Consider the following 24,417-nt stretch of genomic DNA (forward strand, 5'->3'; position numbering starts at 1 on the left):
TAGATAATTTTTTTAATATTTTATGCTAACATTAAAAACAGTCAAGGAGAAAGCTGTATAATCAACACAAAAACTACGAATAAAATTTTATCGATAAAAAAATCTAATGTCAAAATATAGGACATCGTTTATGAAAAGTTTTTTTTAACCATTCTTCATTGTTAAGTTTGTTTAATCAGTAAATTCTATATAGCCTGAGGAACAAGACTATTTATTGTAACATAAAATAAACTTGAAAAATATCTAGTTTGAAAGTGGGTATTTAACTTAAAGAATTGTGTTTAACAGTATACATACTTGACAGTTTAACTTGTAAGAAAAACAACAACAACAAAAAAACATGAAAATTTAGATTTCAACTCGGGTTTATTTAAAAGTTAAAAAAATATGAAATAAAACATATCTTTACGAGTACAAGAAAAAGAGAATTTTAAAGTTTTAGGGTAGCGTTGTCAATATTTGTTTGTGATCTGATTGTTTTATTATTTATATATATCACATGGTGTTAATTATTCATGTGTTTGAATGACACAGATTAGAAGAAACACTATAACAATAATTGAAAAATACCCTAAATGACATCTGCTGAGGGAGTGGGGGGTGGAGAGTGGGTGGGGGGTTTGAAGTGCCAATTACTCATAGCAATAGGACTTTAAATAACACTGCCTCAGTTCCAGGGCATATTTCGATGAAATTAACTGGGTATAAGCTAATTAACAAAATCTTGTCCACAAAAACAATTATCCTCAGGTGAGCAATTAAGGGCCATCATGGTCTTCTTGTTGTAATGTATAAAGATATAATGGTAGGTAGCTGATTTATCATATTGAAATATAGTGAAATAATGACAGATGTTCATGAAATATAAAACAGCCAATTATAACAGATGGTGTGGCAATTTTTTTTGTATCTCATAAAAAATTTACATGTATATAAAAAAGCATTCTACTTGTGTTTTTTCATGTATTGTAAGAATTTGTGTTACTCCTGGTCATATGGAAGCAAATTAGTGCTTCCTGTAGAATTTTAGGTGGTCCAATCCTTTATAAGGCAGCAAATTCAAAGTTTTGATACATTAAGTTGATGAGTTTTGGGGTTAAATATAAATTGAGCATCCAGGTTTTTTTTCCAGTGACAAAAATGTTGAAAATTCCCAATTTATTATTAAATGTTCGCCAATTTATATCAAGATTTTTCCCTTCCAAGCTCAATTAACTTTAATTAAGGCATGACTGTGTGCTTTGTACCTATGAAGTTTAGTGTTTGACAAACAAACAAACAAACAAACAGACAGACAAAAAACAATATGGCTTCCTGATCTTTTATTCCTAAAGCACATGAAAACAACAATAGCAATAAATTAGACATGACAAAAAAAAAGAATAGTATTAGAAGGAAAACAAAAAATACACCAGCCTGTGGCAAAAGTTTCAGCATCTGATTCCAGTAGTTGTTTGATCATATTTTATTGTGATAATTGTTCAAGATGTAACCAATTAGTGAACAATAGGTAATTAACCTGTGTTCAACACAAGTTATGATTAGGTCTAACCTGTAGATAACACTTTCTGTGGGATTTAACATATTAACAGTTTGAGTTCATGATTACCTCCCTTGGTTTCCCTTGATGCACTTATGATGAGACTTAAATGATTACCTCCCTTGGGACTAATCGTTAATCAAGTTGTTTTTTTTTGTTAAAAAAGCTTATATGGTTACCAGAAATGGTATTTAAAATTACTTTAAACTTCTGAAGGTAACTGCTATTCTAAATTTTCTACTCTGGAAAAGAAATAACCCAGCCAATCTTGGGGGAAGGCGGCTGATTGGAGAGCAGGGAGGTACAAAAAAACTTTTTAACTTACAACTTAATGGTGTGACTATTATATTAATGGTAACTATTTTTTTTAAATAATCACATTACATGGAAGACTATTGTGACTGGAAGTGCACCAATTAATTTCAGATCGTTTGCTAACTTCGGTTTTACATAATAATCACTTCTTTTGTCAAAAACTCAAATCCAGCTAAGAATCGCATACAAAATAAAAAAGGATTTTCAATTTAATTCTGAGTATATATATTAATGTATTATCTCTGTACATTTTGTTTTCCATTGTTAGTGTCCCAAATGATGTTTGCTAGAATTTTAAGACTTGAACCTCCAAATTGGAACCTCAATGGAGCTTCTTTAAACATTATTATAAGTTACACTTTATATTAATAGTTGATTAAAACGAGGCCCTGTGCAGAATGATGTAAACAAAATATAATTATGCAGTCTGCACCTTATAAATGATGAATCAAATTGTTTCAATCAATCTTAAAATATACACTGAGTATTATTATATCAACTTGGCTAGATTATGATCACAAATCATCCAGAAACTTTATCTTATCAGATGCTGACTCTTATGAAGAAAATATGGGGGAAAAAACAGGTGCCTGAAAAATCTAAAGTGTTTGTGAGATGTGAAATTTGTGGCTTTTTTACCTGAATTTGAATTAATTCCAAATTATGAAACAGCCCATCACCTACCTATGTGTGTAATTTGTGTGTGTACATTGGAATTTAATTTCACACCGGAGGTTTGGTGGTGGGGGGGGGGTGGATAGTAGCTAGAAAAAAATGTGGGAAGGGAAAAACCACTAAATGTTTTCCTCAATTCATATTTATTTATGGGTGAAATAATTTTTGGCATGCTTGTAGAAATGTACTCAGACTTGTTGAGGAAATCGTGAGTGGATAAGATATAGGTAATATAGGTTTTTACAGGTATACTAGGTAGGTTCATGTGGAAACCATCATTTCTCGTTAGTACAGTCTTAGTGCATGGGTGGGGTAATATTATATATATACAATACTCTCTTGATTACAATTTCATTTACAATTGATACAAGTTTGTTTCTTGGATATAAAAAGATAACATTTGGATACAAATCTAGGATTATATTGGGCAGGTGTGTAGATTTGTATGTACATTTGTATTGTAAATCATAATACGTAAATAATTCATAATAATAAAATAGTTACATTTTAATTTAAGTGCATTTTTAAATTTGATTTTTTTTTTTAACCAAAACCCAATGGGCACATTTTCATAAGTACAGTAAACTCTGGTTAAAACGATATTCAGGGGACCACCAAATTATATCATTATGTTCAGCTATCATTATATTCGTGAGGCAACCAATTTGAAAACTAGAGTTTGGAAGCAGCATTGGCATAATTATAAGCAGTATATGATTTTATGTTGAGCCAACTGTATTTCAAATATTGATAAAAACAGTAGAAATGTATCAGTTGAATATTGGTTATTGTTACAAAATATTTAAAAAAAATGAAAATTTTGAATGATAAGAGTTCTAAATGATGAAGTATGAACATTCATATGAATAAGTAATACTATTATTTTGTTCTAGAACAGTTTATAATCTACTATATAAATATATATATATATGAAATATTGGATCATGTATCACACACTTTCCAACAACTTCTATGAACAAATCTTTCGTTGTTTTGTTGTTATGTATCACATAAACAAATTTAAACATGACCCCTAACAATATGACAACTACAGTCATAAAGAAAATTCATCAAAAATATAGAGGATATTCAGGTCTTAAAGGTATAAAAATAAATATTTTATGAAGTGAAATATGATAATTTTCATACAAGATGAAATTTAATCCGGTACTTTAATTTTCTGGATTTTTTTTTCTCTCTTTTTTGACATTATAATTTGAAAGATTTCCCCTTAAATTTTGTATATTGGCTGAATTTAGACGAAAGTAGTCTGGCAAGACATCAGTGAAAATATGGAAAATATGTTTCACTGCAGTGAAAAATAAATTTTACAGGGAAAATAATGAAAATGAAAATATTTCATTTTATTTCATCAATACTCCTCAGTATTTCATTTATAAGTATTGTAATAAAAGAGTATATCTTGGAATAATGTTGCTTAAAGTTATGTTATAACATTTAAACTGTTTGAAAATATTGTTTAAATTCAATAAAACCACTCATAACAGACAAAAATAAATAAATACCAGTAAACAAAACATGGAGTCAAATTAAATAAACACAAACAAACAAAATAACTGCAAAGAACTACATACAGGCATAGTCATAAATAAACAAAGTTTAGTAGTAAAAGAAACTTTCAGATGCTCTCAAATACACAGACAGACAGACAAAAATATACAAACAAACAAACACTTGTACTATAACATATCATCAAATATAATATAGAAATCTAAAAAAAAAAAAAGAATAACAATATAACATTATACATGTATTATTATAATTATTATAATGCCTCTACATTTTGTTTTTATCGTGTTTTGTGACCTTTGAACATTTTAGGTGATGCACACTATATCCCAGACCAGAAATTCTTACAGATTTCAAGTGAAAGAAAATGATGCTTTACTTACAAATGTGATATTGGGAATAAAATTTGTTAAATTCGTACCATTGATTAGGCAGGACTTGCAAATCAAATAAGTGAAATAATAGGTGAAAAAAGTGTTAAAGTTTCTATATAAATTTCTTTGTTATAAAAGAATATAAAAGGAGAGTGTTAAAGAATCTGAAATTTGATTTTGTCATTTTTCGAAAAAGAAAAAAAAACCTGGATAAGAATTGATAATGGCTAGGAACCGGCCCCATCAAAATGTGACACGGAACCGGAAAATAGGAAACCGTGGTAAAATGCCTCAATATAATCTAAAATGGGGCGTAGAGGCTGACGAAGAAGACAGTTTTAGTGTAAGTATGAAATATATTTTAAGTAGGGTAGAAGGAATATCTAGGGGTTTTGTGTATAAAATATCTACGTTATAACCTCCCTTTATATTATTACCTCCCTTTATATTATTACCTCCCTTTGTACTTTATGATTTATATAATTTATCTTTATAATTTACAGTTTCATTTCATCTGCAGTTTACTTTATGCTACATTTTCATTTCATATGCAATTTGCCAACATTATGCTGCAATTTCATTTTAAATGCATTTTGCCAACTTAATGCTGCAATTTCATTTCATCTGCAATTTACCAACTTTATGCTACATTTTCATTTCATATGCAATTTGCCAACTTTATGCTACCGTGATTTTCATTTCATATGCAATTTGCCAACTTTATGCTACAGTTTCATTACATCTGCAATTTGCCAACTTAATCAAGTTAATGCTGAAGTTTCATTATATCTGCAATTTTGCCAACTTTATGCTGAAGTTTCATTATATCTGCAATTTTGCCAACTTTATGCTGAAGTTTCATTATATCTGCAATTTTGCCAACTTTATGCTGAAGTTTCATTACATCTGCAATTTTGCCAACTTAACCCTTTCCCCCATGAGCATATTGTGAAAAATGGCCATTTTCACTGAAAAGCCTCCTCTTACAAGTTCAAACTGCTATGAAACTATGAAAAATGCTTCAATACTAATCAAACTTGGCACAAATGTTGACTGGACCATTGCCTTTGTAACGACATGCTCAGTCTTAAATTTCCTGTTACCATGGCAATGAGGGGACATCTCAAAATTGCCAAAAATCACTATTTTGCCTCGATTTTTTCCATCAAAAATTATTTCAAAGTGCTGCAACTTCTCAAGGGATTGAGATAGAGTCAAAGGCTTTTCAGGGTTGGTTACATGTTACCTTATGATCGACCTGGGGTCATTTTAAGCTTCTCACAAGTCCAAAATTTTCTTGGCGATGAGGGGGAATCCGCCCCCCTTCAAACCCCCCAAACAGAAGGGGGCATATCCCCCTTCTGGCAACCCCCTGATGTATGGGGGACGGCGCCGAAAAAGTGACTTGTGACTGAGAGGTTGCCAATAGTTGAAGCCACCATTTATCCCTGGGTTATATTAAGAGGCGACTAAATGGGTCTATTGATCACTTAGCTCCAGCAGGAGAGGTGGTTTTGAATCCTGGTGTTTGCAACAACCCATGTTAGCCAAAATCATTTTTCCTGCTTCAGCGCCTTTTGACCTCAAACAAAACAGCAAATCATTTCATCTGCAATTCAACAACTTAATGCTTCTTTACCGCTTGTTTTTGGTCTTTCTGGAACCCATATATGACCTCATATAGGATTCCAACCTCTTAGAATCAAAACTTATGTCTTACCTGTGGACCGCTGCTTTTACAAATAAGCATACTATACGCAACAATTTTTCATGTTTCTAATTGTCGTTCATGCCTATTTTCCCATTCTGGTTTTCTTGTTATAAGTAGACCTCTTCACTATAATAGACTACAGAGTTCGTGTACAATAAGGAGACTTTATATAGCTACAGGCAAACTGTAAATTCTTGGCAAAGATTTGATTGAAGAAATAATGGCTCCTATCATTCATCATGTAACTGTATTAATAAGATTCTTTATGGAAAAGTTGGCAGTGGAACCTTAAGATAACAGATTAGTTATTGTTCTATATTAAGATAAAACATACCCCTTGTTACATTGAATGATCCATGAATGTTAATCGGAACTTGATTTTCCACATCTAATTTTGGGGTACCGGTACACACAAACTTTCACCATTATAGTTCTACAGTGCATTACCGTTCACGATAACAAATGTTAATCGGAACTCGGCAAATTTATGTTAGTTTTCCTTATAATCAAGGGGTAGAAACAGACATTAAATGTTACAGCTTTACAGTGCACTACGATTCATGATAACAAATGTTATCCGGAACTTGGTTCTCCCATCTAATTCAGGGGTATATACAAACTTTCACCATTATAGCTTTATAGTGCACTGCGGTTCATAAGAACAAATGTTTACTGAGACTCTTCATATGTTAGTTTTCCATATAAATATTTTGATATTGATTGCCTTAATAAGTCTTAGTATTTTGTCATTGATGAGTCATTCTTAATATTGTGATATTGATTGCTTAGTCTTGTTAATTTGACATTTACGAGTTATTATGCCCCCATTTCGAAGAAAAGGGGGTATATTGCTTTGCACTTGTCGGTCCGTCGGTCCGTCGGTCTGTCGGTCCGTCGGTCCGTCGGTCCGTAGACCAAATGGTTTCCGAGTGATAACTAAAGAACCCTTAGGCCTAGGAACTTCAAACTTGGTATGGTGATTGGTCATGTCCAGTAGATGACCCCTATTGATTTTGGGGTCAAGGGGTCAAAGGTCAAGGTCACATTGACCTTGTAGGCAAAAACGGTTTCCGATCAATAACTAAAGAACCTTAAGGCCTAGGAACTTCAAACTTGGTATGGTGATTGTTCATGATCAGTAGATGACCCCTATTGATTTTGGGGTCAAGGGGTCAAAGGTCAAGGTCACATTGACCTTGTAAGGAAAAACAGTTTCCGATCAATAACTAAAGAACCTTAAGGCCTAGGAACTTCAAACTTGGTATGGTGATTGGTTATGATCAGTAGATGACCCCTATTGATTTTTGGGGTCAAGGGGTCAAAGGTCAAGGTCACATTGACCTTGTAAGGAAAAATGGTTTCCGATCAATAACTAAAGAACTTTAAGGCCTAGGAACTTCAAACTTGGTATGGTGATTGGTCATGATCCAGTAGATGACCCCTATTGCAATTTGGGGTCAAGGGGTCAAAGGTCAAGGGTCACATTGACCTTGTAAGCAAAAAACGGTTTCCGATCAATAACTAAAGAACTTTTAGGCCTAGGAACTTCAAACTTGGTATGGTGATTGGTTATGACCAGCAGATGACCCCTATTGATTTTGGGGTTAAGGGGTCAAAGGTCAAGGTCACATTGACCTCTTTGGGTAAAAACGGTTTCCGATCAATAACAAAAGAACCCTTAGGCCTAGGGACTTCAAACTTGATAATGATGATTGGTCATGATCAGTAGATGACCCCTAATTGATTTTTACGTTCAAGGGTCAAAGGTCAAGGTCACATTGACCTCATTAGGTAAAAAACGGTTTCCGATCAATAACTAAAAACCCTTAGGCCTAGGAACTTCAAACTTGGTATGGTGATTGGTCATGACCAGCAAATGACCCTATTGATATTGGGGTTAAGGGGTCAAAGGGCAAGGTCACATTGACCTTGTAGGTAAAAAATGCTTTCCAATCAATAACTTAAGAACCCTTAGGTCTAGGAACTTCAAACTTGGTATGGTGATTGGTCATAGACCAGCAGATGACCTTTTGATTTTGGGGTCAAGGGGTCAAAGGTCAAGGTCACATTGACCTTGTTAGGTAAAAAACGGTTTCCGATCATTAACTAAAAACTTAGGCCTAGGAACTTCAAACTTTGTATGATGATTAGTCGTGACCAGCAGATGACCCCTATTGAGTTTTTGGGGTCAAGGGGTCAAAGGTCAAGGTCACATGACCTTGTAAGTAAAAAAACGGTTTCTGATCAATAACTTAAGAACGCTTAGGCCTAGGAACTTCAAACTTGGCATGGTGATTTGTCATGACCAGCAGATTACCCCTAATGATTTTGGGATCAAGGGGTCAAAGGTCAAGGTCAACATTGACATTGTAAGTAAAACGGTTTCTGATCAATAACTAAAGAACGCTTCGGCCTAGGAACTTCAAACTTGGCAGGTGATTGGTCATGAGCAGCTGATGACCCCTCGTTGATTTTGGGGTCAAAGGTCAAGGTCACATTGACCTTGTATGTTAAAACGGTTTCCGATCATAACTAAAGAACCCTTAGGCCTAGGAACTTCAAACTTGGTATGGTGATTGGTCATGACCAGCAGATGACCTATTGATTTTGGGGTCAAGTGGGCAAACGTCAAGGTCACATTGACCTTGAAGGTAAAAACGGTTTTTGATCAATTAACTAAAAACGCTTAGGCCTAGGAACTTCAAACTTTGTAAATGATGATTGGTCGTGACCAGTAGATGACCCCTATTGAGTTTTGGGTCAAGGGGTCAAAGGTTAAGGTCATGACCAGTAGATACTTGATAATCCTTTTTAATTGTTTGATCACTGGGTCAGAAGTCATGCATAATAACCTTATCACATGACTTATTGGCTGCTGATAGGGGGCATACATGTTTTACAAACATATCTTGTTCTTAATATTGTGATATTGATTGCTTAGTCTTAGTATTTTGACATTGATGAGTCATTCTTAATATTGTGATATTGATTGCTTAGTCTTAGTATTTTGACATTGATGAGTCATTCTTAATATTGTGATATTGATTGCTTAGTCTTGTTAATTTGACATTTACTAGTCATTCTTAATATTGTGATATTGATTGCTTAGTCTTAGTATTTTGACATTGATGAGTCATTCTTAATATTGTGATATTGATTGCCTATAGTCTTGGTAATTTGACATTGACGAGCGTCATTCTTAATATTGTGATATTGATTGTTTAGTCTTTGTTTTTGGACCTTGACTAGTAAGTCTTAATATTGTGATATTGACTATTTAATCTCATTATTTTGATGTTGAGTGCTCAGTCTTTGTGTTGGGATATTGAATGTTCACTCTTTAGTTTTGATATTGACTGTTCAATGTTAGTATTTGACATTAAGTTTAAAACTTTTGATATTTTGACATTGACTTTGAGACTTGTAGCATTTTAAGATTGTCCAATCTTAGCATTTTGATATTGACTTCTCAGCCTTAATATTTTGACATTGACTGCTAAATTTGAGTTTTGTGATATTCATTTATCAAATTTGGTAATTTAGTATTGAGTGTCCAATCTCAGTATTTTGATATTGACTTTTCATTCTTGGCATTTTGATGTTAACATTGTCTGTCCAATCTAAGTATATTTTATTTTGATATTGACTGCTCAATCAGTGAATGTTGAATTTGGTATATAGACCTTGACTGTCCAATTTAAGTACATTTTGATATTGACTGCCCATTCTTGGTATTTTGATATTGACTGTTCAAATCATATTTTTTTTATATCGACTATTTCATTGCTTACTTTTATATGAAGGCTATGACTGTCCAATTTCATTATATTTTGATATTGACTGCCCATTCTTGGTATTTTGATATTGACTGTTGAATTGTGACATTTACTGCTCTAGCTTTAGAGAACATTTAAGTATAGATGGACATAAATCATTTACACCAGTCCATTATTAAAAGCTTCACATTTTCCTTATATTTTTCTAACTTGCATAATTTTGAAGAAAACAAGTCAGTCAGAAATACTTATTTTCCTCACTATACATACAGTATGGCATTCAAAATAAAGATTTCAACATCCTTGGGCTAATTCATTTGATGATGTTGCTAATTATGAAGAAGTTTGATAATTGTCGGGGAATCGGCAAACACAGTTATTACATACTTGGTTTTCTGCCAGCGTAACATTTTATTACTACATATTTAGAAACAGTGAGATGGCTTTTTGAAGGCATTCTGGTTGTCGGTGTTGTAGCACTTTGCATTTCTGATGTGTTTTGTTTTGAAACATAGCTATCATATTTGTTGATGAAGCTTTGCCATCAGTCGAGATATTTATCTTTACTCAGTGTCTAATTAAGTTTTGCAGTCAGATATATAGCATATTGCATTGTGCACTATATAATTGTATGATAAATGTAACATGGCTTTTTATTGGATGCTCATGATGTTTATATTACTGATATAACATGGCTGCTGTCAATTTATGAAGTAATTTTTTACATTTCCTTAAATATTTGAATTTTGCTGTATTATAGATTTGTTATAAAGATTTTAAACATGTTATATCATCAAGTTCTGTATGAATGGTTGTTTGTAATATAACCATCTTTGTGTTATATGACCTTATAACAGTATGTACAGGGTTATATAATCTGTTTATAAAACACAAATTAATAACTAATATTATACATTTGTATAGTATATTTTCAATCAAACCTTCACAGAGTAATTGTTAGCAAATGTCGAAGTTTGTATTGACAAGTAATAGGGAATGCAAATTCCCAGATATAGAGTATACATACACTTATTCAAATTAGACATAATTTCAGGAAGAATTTACTAGATTTCAATAAATTTCTGCAATAAAAATATTTTAGCCAAAGATGAGCATAGTACAATGTATACTTTTAACACTGTTATTTATACAAATAAAGAAATGAGTGTTATGATACAAATAAAGAAAATGACGTTAAGCTTTCAACACTGTTTTGTTTTTGTAATTCTGTTAAGTACCGAGGAAAAAGTCTTAATATTATTATTCTAACATCAAATCTGTACTGTATATAGAAACGTCTGATATTGAAATAGCGTAACTCAGGTGCCCCTGATGACATTAGAGACATCTATATATGGACAAAATACTGGTAATGTACTCCCCCGCTCACCGCCGTTCAATACTATCAGGTTCGCTGTGCAGATTTTTACCTCATACTTTGTAAACAAAACAAACATTAGCGAGTCTAGATGGGCAGCAATTTGTTTGTCGTCCCCAGATGATTTTACTGGTAAATGATTATTTTATTATAAGCTGTTACGATAAACCACGCAGTACAGTGAAACCTGGTTGTACGAGCTTCTTTAGAATAAATACTAAATGTTTCCTTCTTTAATTTCTTTAAAGGTACATTATGCCTTAGAAATGAAATAAATGTTTCCTTCTTTAATTTCTTTAAAGGCACATTATGCCTTAGAAACTAATAAATGTTTCCTTCTTTAATTTCTTTAAAGGCACATTATGCCTTAGAAATGAATAAATGTTTCCTTCTTTAATTTCTTTAAAGGTACATTATGCTTTAGAAACTAATAAGTGTTTCCTTCTTTAATTTCTTTAAAGCTACATCCGTTATTATGCCTTAGAAATGAATAAATGTTTCCTTCTTTAATATCTTTAAAGGCACATTATGCTTTAGAAACAAATAAATGTTTCCTTCTGTAAAGGCATGTTATGCCTTAGAAAAAATATAAAGGCTTCCTTCTTTAGAATAGACAAACATAAGGTTTATAAAATTTGAATAATGGTTTAAGTGTATGTATAAGATGCAAAAAAATATCATCTGAATAAAGGAGCACTGAATGTGAAATTATTTGTCATTAAAGTATCAAAATGAAAACAAAGAAGCATTCAGACTTCCTCACAAGATACTAAACCATTGGAATATCTGATACATAGAGGATATTGAATGAGTGTAAGTTCAAATTACTATTGCAGCGAGTTGAAAATTTATTATGCGAGCCTTGCGACATAAATTTATTTTTATCAGGGAATAATTCAGTAAGAATAAGAATTCAAATCTATTTTTTTTCACATACCCAAATAGACCGTTTAAAGTGAATAGATCACTTTTCAATGTACGCGCCTTTATTAAAGGCTAGCATTTGCCGTCTTTACACTAATTTTATGATAACGCAAAGACGTCACGTCAAATATATGCGGCCGTGCATAACAATCTTACGGAGTCGCAAAATCGCACGGGTGAAAATCTAGGTAACATGATTACAAAAGTTCCAATAAACTTTAACATATCATTTGTAAAATATTAAAAGTCAATTTTGCTCTTTATCATCCAAGTGTCACTTCACATACAAGTAAACATATCATTAGTTAAAGACTTTTAATTGCCAACCGTTACCTAGATCCCCCATCAGTGCCTTTAAGCTTGTAAGCTGCCAATGTAAACAATATTTGCCGACAGCCGCATCATGACAAAACCAACATAGTGGGTTTGCGACCAGCATGGATCCAGACCAGCCTGCGCCTCTGCACAGTCTGATCAGGATCCATGCTGTTAAACTGTAGATCCCTCGTCTTTAAGCACACTTCTTAAAATATATGTTACTTTTGTTCAGCCACCATTTTGTTTCTACAATATAGCAAAATAATGATGTTTATATGTATTAAGTAAAAACTTTTTAGAAGTTCAAAGAAAAGTTGGTTATATCTTTGTATAGTAAGGGTGGTGATTATGTTCCCTCAAATAAGCATAATTCTGGTTTGCTAAAGAAGTAGATTTGATAGGGTGAGTTTTAAGGCTAAAGTCAAGTAGCAACTGTCCAGTTTTACTGGCAAAGGAAGATACCTGGCGCCTTAAAGCATCTATTATTTCAGGCACATGTGGGCACCCGAGAAAAACCACTAACCTTTAGAGTAAGGTAGCTGGATACCTTGGACCTGATTTGATTTGATGTTGAAAAAACTCAATCATATCAAGTCATGTCTCACAAAAATTACTGAATGAGGATCTAGGTTTTTCTAGGATCTCGATTTACAAGCTAGAAGCATCTCTAAATGGACTTGTCAAGCACAGAACTGAAGAAAAAAATATGAAACGTTTTTGTTCCGAATTTGTCACTATATAGATGTTATAAAGTCTAGACTGGGTCATAGCAAAGAGTAGATAACTCTGTAAGTCACCTACTTTTTAACTTAGTTCTAGTGAGAATTTTGGATTATTTACACATTCCATTAGAAACACAGGCCACGTATTGATTAAAGAAAGAATTCACTCTCGCTACTGGAGAAGTTCAGGGGACAAAATAAAGCTATTGAAAAACACCACCACCACTATGTGACTACCACAAACTAGAATTTCTCCTATACTATATTGAACTAGCTGAAGCTATTGATCCAGAATTGTCCTGTGTTTATCAATATTTTCTCTGTGTCAGCCATATTGGTTTTCAGTTTTTTCCCTTGATTTTGAGCTTATTTGGATCCCTGTATGCATTTTTAATGCATTTTGTGCAGAATATTCATTCATTGATCTTTGGAAAATGTGATTTTTTTGGAATTTTAAGCGTGGAAGATACATAGGGATAAGTATTGATTCGTTGTAACGAAAGCCAGGAATTTAGGATTGATTTAAGACTTTGTATGGAAGGAAATATATGTAATATTTAACATCCAGTCATCTGTTCGTGACATAATATATGAATACCAATGTATTGCACTGTAATAATGATTTCGTAACACAATCATTTGATGCTGGGATAGAATATCTTAAAAGTATTTTACGCATAGGTAATGCATATCGACAGAAGTCAGTTCTGGAAATTTTATCACCATTGACTAGGTCACATTACTAGTTTTTGAACAAATCTTGTTGCTAACTGACTATATATACACAGTTTGGATCATTTATTAGTGCCTGGTTGATGTACTCAGTAGGAAAGGCTCTTTGGATGTGACCTTGACCTTGAAATTAAGGAAGGGAATTATTTACTCAAGAAGTATTTTGAAATACCATTCTTACAATTAAATGGACATGAACAGAAATATACATTAAAATATAAAGCTTCCACAGTGAAATTTGAATGTTTAATTCAAGGTCATTCAAAGGTCAGATTGACATGACCTTGACCTTTAGTCCAAAAGTTCAATGGGTAGAATACTGCGACCACAGGATATTGCTGAGGTAGAAAACATGTATGATGCACAGCCAACAAAAATGGGTCGTCTCCGTAAAATACTCTCTGGTCTCAGTGACCTTGACTCTGTGGTAAGTGTCCTTGACCTTTATGTAATTTATTTTCTTAATTTTAATTATTTTATGATTATTTTCTCTTCAGTATGTCACAACAATGTGTTGAAAGATTTATATTAGTATGTTGTTTAAGAATTTGTAAGTCTGTTTTGGTGAAAATAAAAAGTTTGGTTGTGCCATATTTGTACAATTTTTCAGGTACCAAGAGTTCATTTTTCAGGAATTAAATAGGTTATAAATGCTTAATTTCGGTTTGCCATAGATTGTTTATATGAATATAGTGATTTTTTCTTTGATCCTTGCAGTATTTAACTTGTATATATTGATGACTCAGTTTGCCAGCTTTACTTGGTACTAAGGAAAGCCTAGGATTGGTAGTGGTTGCCACCTTGTTCGATCCTCTGGTGAAGCGTCATTTCTCTGTGACAATTGATCTTGATTTTGCTATTCAATCAGGCCTTTATTTTGAAATCTTCCTAGAAAATGAAAAAAATAATTTTGTCTGGATTGACCATGTTTTGTCCATTTAAGATATTCAACATGTTAGATATAAGAAACATTTTCATGTTGAAGAACTTCGTGGTCAGCGTTTCAGGTTTAATGATGGCTGTCTTGACAACAGATATCAGAAAATCAAGTGTTGTACTAATTTATTTAGCTATTGCCACATCTACAGATTTGAGCTGGAGCTCTTGTGTAGTCCTTTAAATAATTAGATATTTACCTTCTGGGTAAGGTAACCAAATTTGTTCTATCACATCATGTTTTTACCTTGGGTAATATTAGACTATTAGTGTAGGAATACACCAAAGAAAATTATACTTCAGGTACATTTCAGGAACCACTTTAAATTTGATGTACGGAACTGAGAAACTTGGTAACTTGACAAATGTGGGTTTTCCCATTCTAATCCTAGGGTAGTTACAACTTGGTTAAATTATATCCATAATGTGCTTTAACCCTGGTGATCAGGCTTAATTGTGCACATTAGTGCACCGTAAAGATTGTAACAGTATAACCCGTTGTTTGTACCCCGGTGTTAGATTGGAAAAACCGACATTTTGCCGAGTTTAGGATCACATCTTTTCTAGCAGCAATTAATTTGTAAATCAAATTTTTTAAGGTGTTACTAATTAAGACAATCTAGCCAGACAAACAGACAGACAGACATATAGTTTCGTGTTCTGAGTCAGATTTGCTAAGCTTTTGCACTCTCGGCTGAAAGAAATACGTTTCAGATATGAAACTTCTCGAAATGTAATTTGTTGTTGAGCTCTATTTTATTCTGTTTTAGTCCGTTCTCTAATTGCCTATATGTAGAAACTATGAATAAAGGATATACGTTTTTGACAGGACAGGATATATCGGGGATCGTTTCCGCATATCATTTTGGTGAGAAATATATAACTGATAGGTTTTCTATTGACGTTATTTAAAGAATAAAGAAGGACGGGAGTTTAGTTTTATATGCAAGTGAACGATTACGATTAGATGTGAAAGGGTTTAATACAAATCGGGGACTTTTTCTCCGACACTGTTTCAGGATGGATGCTTATACATCTTTAAGTAAAATTGTCAAATAACAGTTATAGATAACTGTTGAACCCTTTTGAGAGTCTGGGCTGCGATTCTTAGAAAGTCATAAGGTTGAAATCAGTTTTAAGACCAAAATTGATACAATTTTGCATTTCAAAGAAAAGGTCTTTACTTATTACTCCAATTTCATGACTTTTAATTTCTGAAAAGCAAATAAATGTGAGCTAAAACACCTTGTGAAAAGCAGGGTCTAAATCATTGTATTTCTTAACCTTTCTCAGGAAATTGATATTAATTATAGTCTACAGTCTTTTACTTAAGGTAAAAACGTTGATTGAAACAGTCCTAAGTTAGTCCTAAAGTGGTTTCATTTCCTAGAAGGTAGGAAGATTTTCCTATGAAATGCAACTCTTTTACAATATACAGTAGAACTTCGGTAAGTCGAAGTTGAAGGGACTTGCGTAAAATCTTCGACACATCGGGACTTCGACTCATGAATCGCTCTCAATTCCATGAAAAAATTTCGACCCGTGACTAGTCTATAACGAAACCTATTTCATGTTTTTTCCATCATTAATCTGATATTCACAATTTACAATGATGAATATAGCATGTTAAATAACGTTTTTCACGGCTTATTATTTGGACTAACTGTTGACGTATACAATAGAGTTACAAAAGGCGTAACAATACGAAAGGGCGATAACTTAACCAACTTATAGTATATATTTCGCGTGTTTTTCTCACGCGACACCGGGTCAAGGATGTAATCAAATGAAAGTAGTTCTTACTGTTTACTTTCAAATACCACTACGGCAATAAAAATAGTAACAATTAAAGCATTTAATCACACATTTTAGCGCAAACAAAGGCTGTTTGAACACACGGCTGTGTAATTAACACCTGTCACACAAGTTGATTGGAAATTGTCTTTTCGCAGCCAGATAAGGTGTGAAAAATGTCTCGAGATCGACGGTGTCAAAATAATCGAACAACTTCGACTTATTTGTGGTAAATTGCACTAGATTTACTTAACACGGACAACGAAAAAACTTCGACACATCGAAAAATTCGACACATAAAATCTCGACTCATCAATAGGTTTCTATAAGGAATATATAGGGGGAAAAGTCGGGACTTTAATTTTTCTTCGACACATCGAGAAAATCGACTAATCGAAGTTCGACTCATAGAAGTTCTACTGTAGTTAAAAAGAATCATCCTTGATAATTAAGACATTAATTTATGTGCATACATGACATTTGTGAACTTACTGTACTATAAATGTGTAAAATGGGTTTGTACTGAAGTTTGATGTTAATTTTGAACTTTTAATGGTTGTTTTATCTTATTTCAATATCAGAGGATCATGTCACTCTGTACCTATGCACAGACTGACCTGACTTTCAGCAGATGGCCGTGTTGTAATTTATAGTCATTTAACTGCATATGTCGAACCATTTGTCTACAACATGCTTTTTAACTATATATTTAATGGAATTTTAAGACTTTATCTTGATTTCTTTTCTGGTAATATCTTCATTAATTTTGTTGTTTCTGGGAATATCCTCAATTGTTGTTCTTGGAATATCTTCATACATTGTTGCTTCATTTGCTGTTTCTGGGAATATCTTCATTTGTTGTTTCTGTGAATATCTTCATTTGCTGTTTCTGGGAATATCTTCATTTGTTGTTTCTGGGAATATCGTCATTTGTTGTTACTGGGAATATCGTCATTTGTTGTTGCTGGGAATATCTTAATTTTTTGTTTCTGGGAATGTCTTCATAAATTTTGTTGTCTCTGGGATTAATGTCTTCATTTGTTGTTTCTGTGAATATCTTCATCTTCACTCATTGTTTGTGGTAATAACTTCATCTCCACATGTTGTTTGTGGAATATCTTCATCTTCACATGTTGTTTCTGAGATTGCTATCTGACATTTGTTGTATATTGGAATATCATCACTTGTTGTTTCTAGGAATATCTGCTTTTGTTGTTTCTGAGAATATGAATATCATCATTAAATTTTGTTGTCTTAGTTGCTAGAAATTAAAATCACTACTTAAAATCCGATTAAATTTATTTAGCAACAAACATTAAATAAAGCGAGACAACACAATTTTATGGTCTAGCAAAACTGGCAGGTATTAAAGTATTCCATCTTCTATTTATTTTATCTTTATTACATCACGCTCACTGCAGTTTTTATGCAGTTCAGGAAAAGAGGTTTTACTTTTAAGTTTTGAATGTCTTTAACTAAAATCCTACTTAATTTGTTTAATGGCCTTGCCAAGTTTGAAATTTGTATTTTCGATCTCTAAAAATACTTAAACACAGTAGTCAGAGATAATTATGTTATATTACTGTATGTTAATATGTTATTGTCAATTTTCATTGGATAGTCTGAATGTTGATGAAAACATTGAATTTCTTAAATGGACTTGTTCAGCTTCCATTTCTTGAACTGTCTATTATCAATTTTGAGGATATCAAAGTTTTTTGATTCCAGCACTTTTAGGTGTTGGGAAATTGAGTATGGTTCAAGCCATTGCTAGGGAGTCATGGGGGATGTTGCAATTTTTCATTCTCCCTCATGTACAGACTCAATTAAACCGTGTCTGCAATTTTTCATTGTAACTAATGCTTCAGAGGGATTTTATCTTTCTCCAGATTTTTGATAAACCAACAGTATAGAGAGCTTGGTCAGATTGCACAGATGACTGCGGGCAGGCCTACCTCTATACTGCTTGCAAAGGCCGATCACTTTTACACTTTCAGTACAAGCTAGGTGAGGGTGAAAAGTGTCTTGAATTCATTGGTTTATGTAACTGTGCTAAAAAAGGTAGTTGATAAGAATGTTTTTTTTTTTCTGAAGATGTTTATATAACAATTTTTTTTTCATCCGTGTATAAGAAGTTGAAACACTCGCACCTAAATAAGTGCTAAGAGAAATAATATATACAATGTGCATCAGTTTTTGGAAATGACGCATTTGTCTTAGTCTGAGTAATAGTGTACCCAAAGGGACTTTCTTGTTACAGACAGTGCTGGAATATGCATGCTTATTTACATATTTCTCATCTCATTCATGCTATAATTGGTTTGTGATATCTAAGCTCAATCCCCAAAGACAAATAAACACTGAGAAAATAAAATGAGTTTTAACCTATCCTTGAAATTATGTCCATTTCAATGTTTTTTTCCTTCTCTTCTGATTAGTCCAGTAGACAGTCATGTTCAAAGGCAGATAAGTATCTAATTTTTTTCCAAAGGAGCTTCCGTAGAAATTTCTTAGAGAAACTTTTATATACTTTTTTATTCAGGCGTTGATTAAACACTAAATGGGGTTTCCCGAAAGGATTTTTAATTTTAAAAGACCTTAAAGAATTTTTCAAAATTTTTAAAGAAACAACGGGAGCTATTACTGAAAGGCCAGTATAATATAAGAAGTAAATTCAATTTAACTGAACATTAATGTTACTGTTATGATATTGAATTAATAATTTTTTGAGTAGTTCGTTAACTGGTTTTAAATCATTTGTACTCACCGCTCGTAAGGTTCAAATATTTAGGCATCTATATTCATTTCAATTTTGAGTCAACTATCCCAAGCTGGTTACGGCGCTTGGGGTCACTGTGCCAATGTCGTGTCTCAGAATACTAAGTATAAGAAATAGCACATTAGGGTTTTATAACATGGTAAAAGGGGAATTCATTTCAAAATTAGTAATAATGAACTATTAATAGACAATAATGGATGCATTTTAGGGAAGTATTTAATATTCATCCCATCCAGTGTCATCATGACTTGAGTATAAGTTCGATATACATCAGTTATATGACCCAATGCAATTTCAGCATGCCTCAACTAGATAAATAGTCATGGATGGTTTTTGTATGATAATGCTTCGCATATAATTACGTACTACATGCAAGTTACACTGCATGATCTCGCTTAGAGATAATGACTTTAGGCCAATTCTCATACATAGCAGCAAGGAAAAGTCAATGATCAAAGGTTCTCTGAATAAAATGCATATTGGGATACATTATTCATTGTTGTATCATACAGTTATATGGTAGAATAGATTTGTTTCCAAGCTCATTCTTTATTCATGCTAGTTTATGTAAGAAAAATTCATTATAAAGATTATGGAAGTTATGGCTCAAATGGAGTATAATAGAAGTATTGTCTGGCCCTACTGCCCTAGCGTTACGGAGAATGACATGACAGTATTATTTGAGCTTGACATTAATTTACTGTACCATTTGACTGCGTTCAATTATATATTGCATGATAATTATCGCTTTAAAGTTTACATGAAGGAGTATAACATGATGATAAAATTTGACCTTGAGTTTAGGAGTATAACATGATTGTACCATTTGACCTTGAGTCAACGAAACTGACATTATGGTACCATTTGACCTTGAGTCAAGGAATCTGACATTATGGTACCATTTGACCTTTATTTACACGGTTTGGCATAATGGTTCCATTTGACCTTGAGTTCAGGAATCTGACATTATGGTACCATTTGACCTTGAGTCAAGGAATCTGACATTTTGGTACCATTTGACCTTGAGTCAAGGAATCTGACATTATGGTACCATTTGACCTTGAGTCAAGGAATCTGACATTTTGGTACCATTTGACCTTGAGTCAAGGAATCTGACATAATGGTTCCATTTGACCTTGAGTTCAGGAGTATAGCATAATGGTAGCATTTGACCTTGAGTTCAGGAGTAAAGAATAATGGTAGCATTAGACCTTGAGTTAAGAGGTATGGCATGACAGGTACTATTTGACCTTGTTTATCATAAGGCACCAGTACTGGCTAATTAGTTCCTGGAAGAGCTTCCTTGAGACTTGTTCTAAAAAAGCTTCAAACTTTCACCACAACCACCCTTAAAAGAAAAATTGAAAAAAAGAAGAAAATGAACTCAGACATAGTATACATACATATACACAACTTACATGTACAGTCAACTATCGTTATCTCGACACGACGCTTTTCTCGATATTTCGTTATCTCGGTGAAATTTTGAAAGTCCCGATTTTCTTCCTTCTTTATCTATATTGGAAATATTTGTTTATCTCGATATTCTTATTTCGATATTTTCAGTATCTCGATGTAAAATTTCAGCCCCAACAGTTATTTTCACACTATTATCCTTTGTTTATCTCGACTAATAGTTTTCTTTCATCTATTCCCTTCAGACGTGTGAAAACACAAACTAGACGATAATTGCTCAATAGCGCGTGTCATAATGATGATTATGTTTGTAACAAGTTTAGCTGTCTTTATAAAAGTTAATCTATTTAGCGTGTTAATTGACTTATGTCAAAAATGAGTGAATTTTAGATTCTTTATTAATATTCGAACACTGTAGCAATTCATTATGATTTTAAATGTAAATTAAATAGTGAAAGTATAGAAACGCTATTGTTGTAATATTGTTTCACAACATCACCACCAAATCAACCGGAGAATTTCGGATAAAGAATAGGAGATAACCTTGAATACAACCATCTGAAAACAATGTTATCATAAGGATATTACTTAATTAGTTAGACCTCACTATTGTTTTTATCACAGACACCCGTATTTCAGCTAACACCCTAAGTTACTTTTAAATATGAAGGCCATGAAAGCATGATATCATAGTATTGACATAAGTAATTCTTTTGTTAATCAGTTTCTGCTTTATTAGAAATATGTTTACTGACATTTGGTCATCTCAAGAATCTTTGAGGTCCGACTTAGGAGAAGTTTCTGTACTTTCCCAAAGTATAATGTTTCATTAAACATTAAAAATCCATAGTGAATCATGCTAAGGTTTTGGTTACCAGATATGTTGTCTTTTAAATTTGAACAAGAGAAAAACTATTTTCATGAATATTATTTCAAAATAGGAAGTACCATGATTTGTTTATCTGTTACGGAAAATTAATTTGTGGTAGATGTTTGTTTTCATCACTTAAAAGCAGCACGTCTCCAGATTCATGCTAATTTTCATGAAAAGTTTGGAAATGTATCAAAAAAATAAAATATTGTCAAGTGAACAAAGAAAGTAATTTACACATGGCAAACGGCACAAATTCTTGTGCATATTACACAGGTCTTTAGGTTGAATGATTTTTTGCTGAGTGGCTTTCAGGAGGTGACACATTTGATCACTGATTGTTCTTGTTAAGAATGTTTAACAATTAACTGTTGTAATCTTAACCTTTTTGAATGACCAGTTTTCAGTCATGCTCTCTAGTTTGACAATAATTACTTACTGTGATATAGCTGTCAAATATCCCTTTTCCTAGAAAACTTGATAAAGTCATGCATATAGATGAACAAAGGAAAGATAAATATGTAAATGGTCAATGCTGGATGTAGAACAAACTATTATATAGTCTCTTTATCATGAACTGCATTGGAAGACTGTATAGTTTAGAAGAAATATCCGAGTCTGAAAACAGAGATGTAAGTTTATAGTTAAGCACAGATGTAAGTTAAGGGGAAATATGTCCCAGTAGTTTATGCATTAGAGGAAGTATCCCAGTCTGTAAAAAAGAACTGTAAGTTTAGAAGAAGTATCTCAGTCTATAAACAAGAGATGTAAGTTAAGAAGAAGTATCTCACTCTGTAAACAAGAGATGTAAGTTTAGAGGAAGTATCTCACTCTGTAAACAAGAGATGTAAGTTTAGAAGAAGTATCTTAAGGCCTCAACAGACGGTAGGATTTTGAAGTACAACACCAATTAAAACTAAGATGTACAGACAAATCTTAATGTGTGAAGGCTACTATTTCTTGATTTCGGAAACCTTATGTCTAGATGTAAGGGATAGGACATGTTCTATTTTGAAAATCTTGTCGTACCGATTTTTATAGACCTCCCACAATGACAAGTAACAGATAACCAAATTATCTCCTGATAATGGGTGTAATGAATGAAATTCCAGAACAATTAGGGCTAAAAGGTAAACATAGTAGTAAGATGGGGTAAAAATGATGTTGAAAAACTCTTCAGGAGACCCAAAGTTGTGTTATGTTCGAATCCCAAATTATTCCGAAAATGATTATGTCACGGTATTGAATTGTTCTCTAATTAGGGGAGGGGAGGTAGTTTGTAGGCGACCAGATAGCTTAGTCAGCAGAGCCGCAGTACGGTATTCCGAGGTCCCAGGTTTGAGTCTCGGTCAGGCTTCACATTAAATATATATATATATATATATATATATATTATATATATATATATATATTTTTTTTTTTTTTAAATGGAGGTTTTTCAATCATTACTCATGGCGAAAAAAGTACTTAGTGAGTAAAGTATGTAAAGGATCAATGTAAAGGGATCCTTTTTAGGGGAAACCTCAGATGATTCTTACAGTGTAGAATTACCGTTTGAATGCAAGTGTTGTATAGCTTTGAAAATTGTACATCTTATCTCTAATTAGTGCTGTACAGCTAAATCCTACCGTCTGTTGAGGCCTTTACTCTGTAAACAAGAGATGTAAGTTCAGAAGAAGTATCTTACTCTGTTAACAAGAGATGTAAGTTTAGAGGAAATATCCCTGTCTGTAAACAAGAGATGTAAGTTTAGAAGAAGTATCCCAGTCTGAAAACAAGAGATGTAAGTTTAGAAAAAGTATCCCAGTCTTTTAGAGATGTAAGTTTAGAGTTTAGAAGAAGTATTCCTGTCTGTAAACAAGAGATGTAAGTTTAGAAGAAGTATCCCAGTCTGTAAACAAGAGATGTAAGTTTAGAGTTTAGAAGAAGTATTCCAGTCTGTAAACAAGGGATGTAAGTTTGGAAGAAGTATCCAGGCTGTAAACAAGAGACGTAAGTTTAGAGTTAAGAAGAAGTATTCCAGTCTGTAAACAAGGGATGTAAGTTTTGAAGAAGTATCCCAGTCTGTAAACAAGGGATGTAAGTTTTGAAGAAGAGATGTAAGTTTTGAAGAAGCGATCCAGGCTGTAAACAAGAGATGTAAGTTTATAGTTAAATTGTGATGTAAGTTTATAGTTTAGCAGAGATGTCCAAGTTGTAAGATGTAAGTTTATAGATTAGAAGAAGCCAGAAGGTATCCCAGTGTGTAAACAAAAGATGTAAGTTAAAAGAAATATCCAAGAGATATAAGTAAACAAGAGACGTAAGAAAAGAAGAAATATGCCAGTTTGTAAAAGTTGTGTATTTAGTTTTCTTTTGGTAATAAAATGGCAAGAAAATTGAATGAATGATTTATAAAGATGATAAGACTCATGTCATTGATTAAACAGCATGTAGATTGTTTTGTTGTTTGTATTGTTGAAGTAAATACAATTCTCGCATGAGAGATTGATGGAGGTGACGTCAATATTTACTGTTCGGTGCCAGATTTAGACTATACCTCTGTTATCAACATCATCTCTTAGATCTGTGGAACCGTTCCAATACAAGTCTACTTCCCATAGCAAAAAAATATACCATTCCATTC

At 32.8% G+C, this 24,417-nt stretch overlaps 1 protein-coding gene across 9 annotated transcripts in view; it reads left to right on the forward strand.

Moving 5' to 3' along the window:
* Window positions 1–24,417, forward strand: part of LOC132718308 (voltage-dependent L-type calcium channel subunit beta-1-like) — a 79,810-nt gene that overhangs the window by 23,115 nt on the left and 32,278 nt on the right. For 4 of the 9 annotated variants that reach the window (XM_060702008.1, XM_060702007.1, XM_060702003.1 and 1 more), the window contains exon 2: window positions 4,373–4,777. The exons of 3 other annotated variants lie outside the window; for them this stretch is intronic. In XM_060702008.1, coding sequence (XP_060557991.1) covers window positions 4,658–4,777 — 120 coding nt within the window. In that variant the 5' untranslated portion in view covers window positions 4,373–4,657. Of the gene's footprint in view, window positions 1–2,781; window positions 2,962–4,372; window positions 4,778–14,135; window positions 14,423–24,417 lie in introns of those variants that run through there. 2 more of the 9 variants (XM_060702004.1, XM_060702009.1) reach the window with 2 other exon arrangements.

This window comes from Ruditapes philippinarum, unplaced genomic scaffold, assembly GCF_026571515.1.
Source record: "Ruditapes philippinarum isolate M1 unplaced genomic scaffold, ASM2657151v2 ctg1573_1_1_1_1, whole genome shotgun sequence".
NCBI classification, from domain to species: Eukaryota; Metazoa; Mollusca; class Bivalvia; order Venerida; family Veneridae; genus Ruditapes; species Ruditapes philippinarum.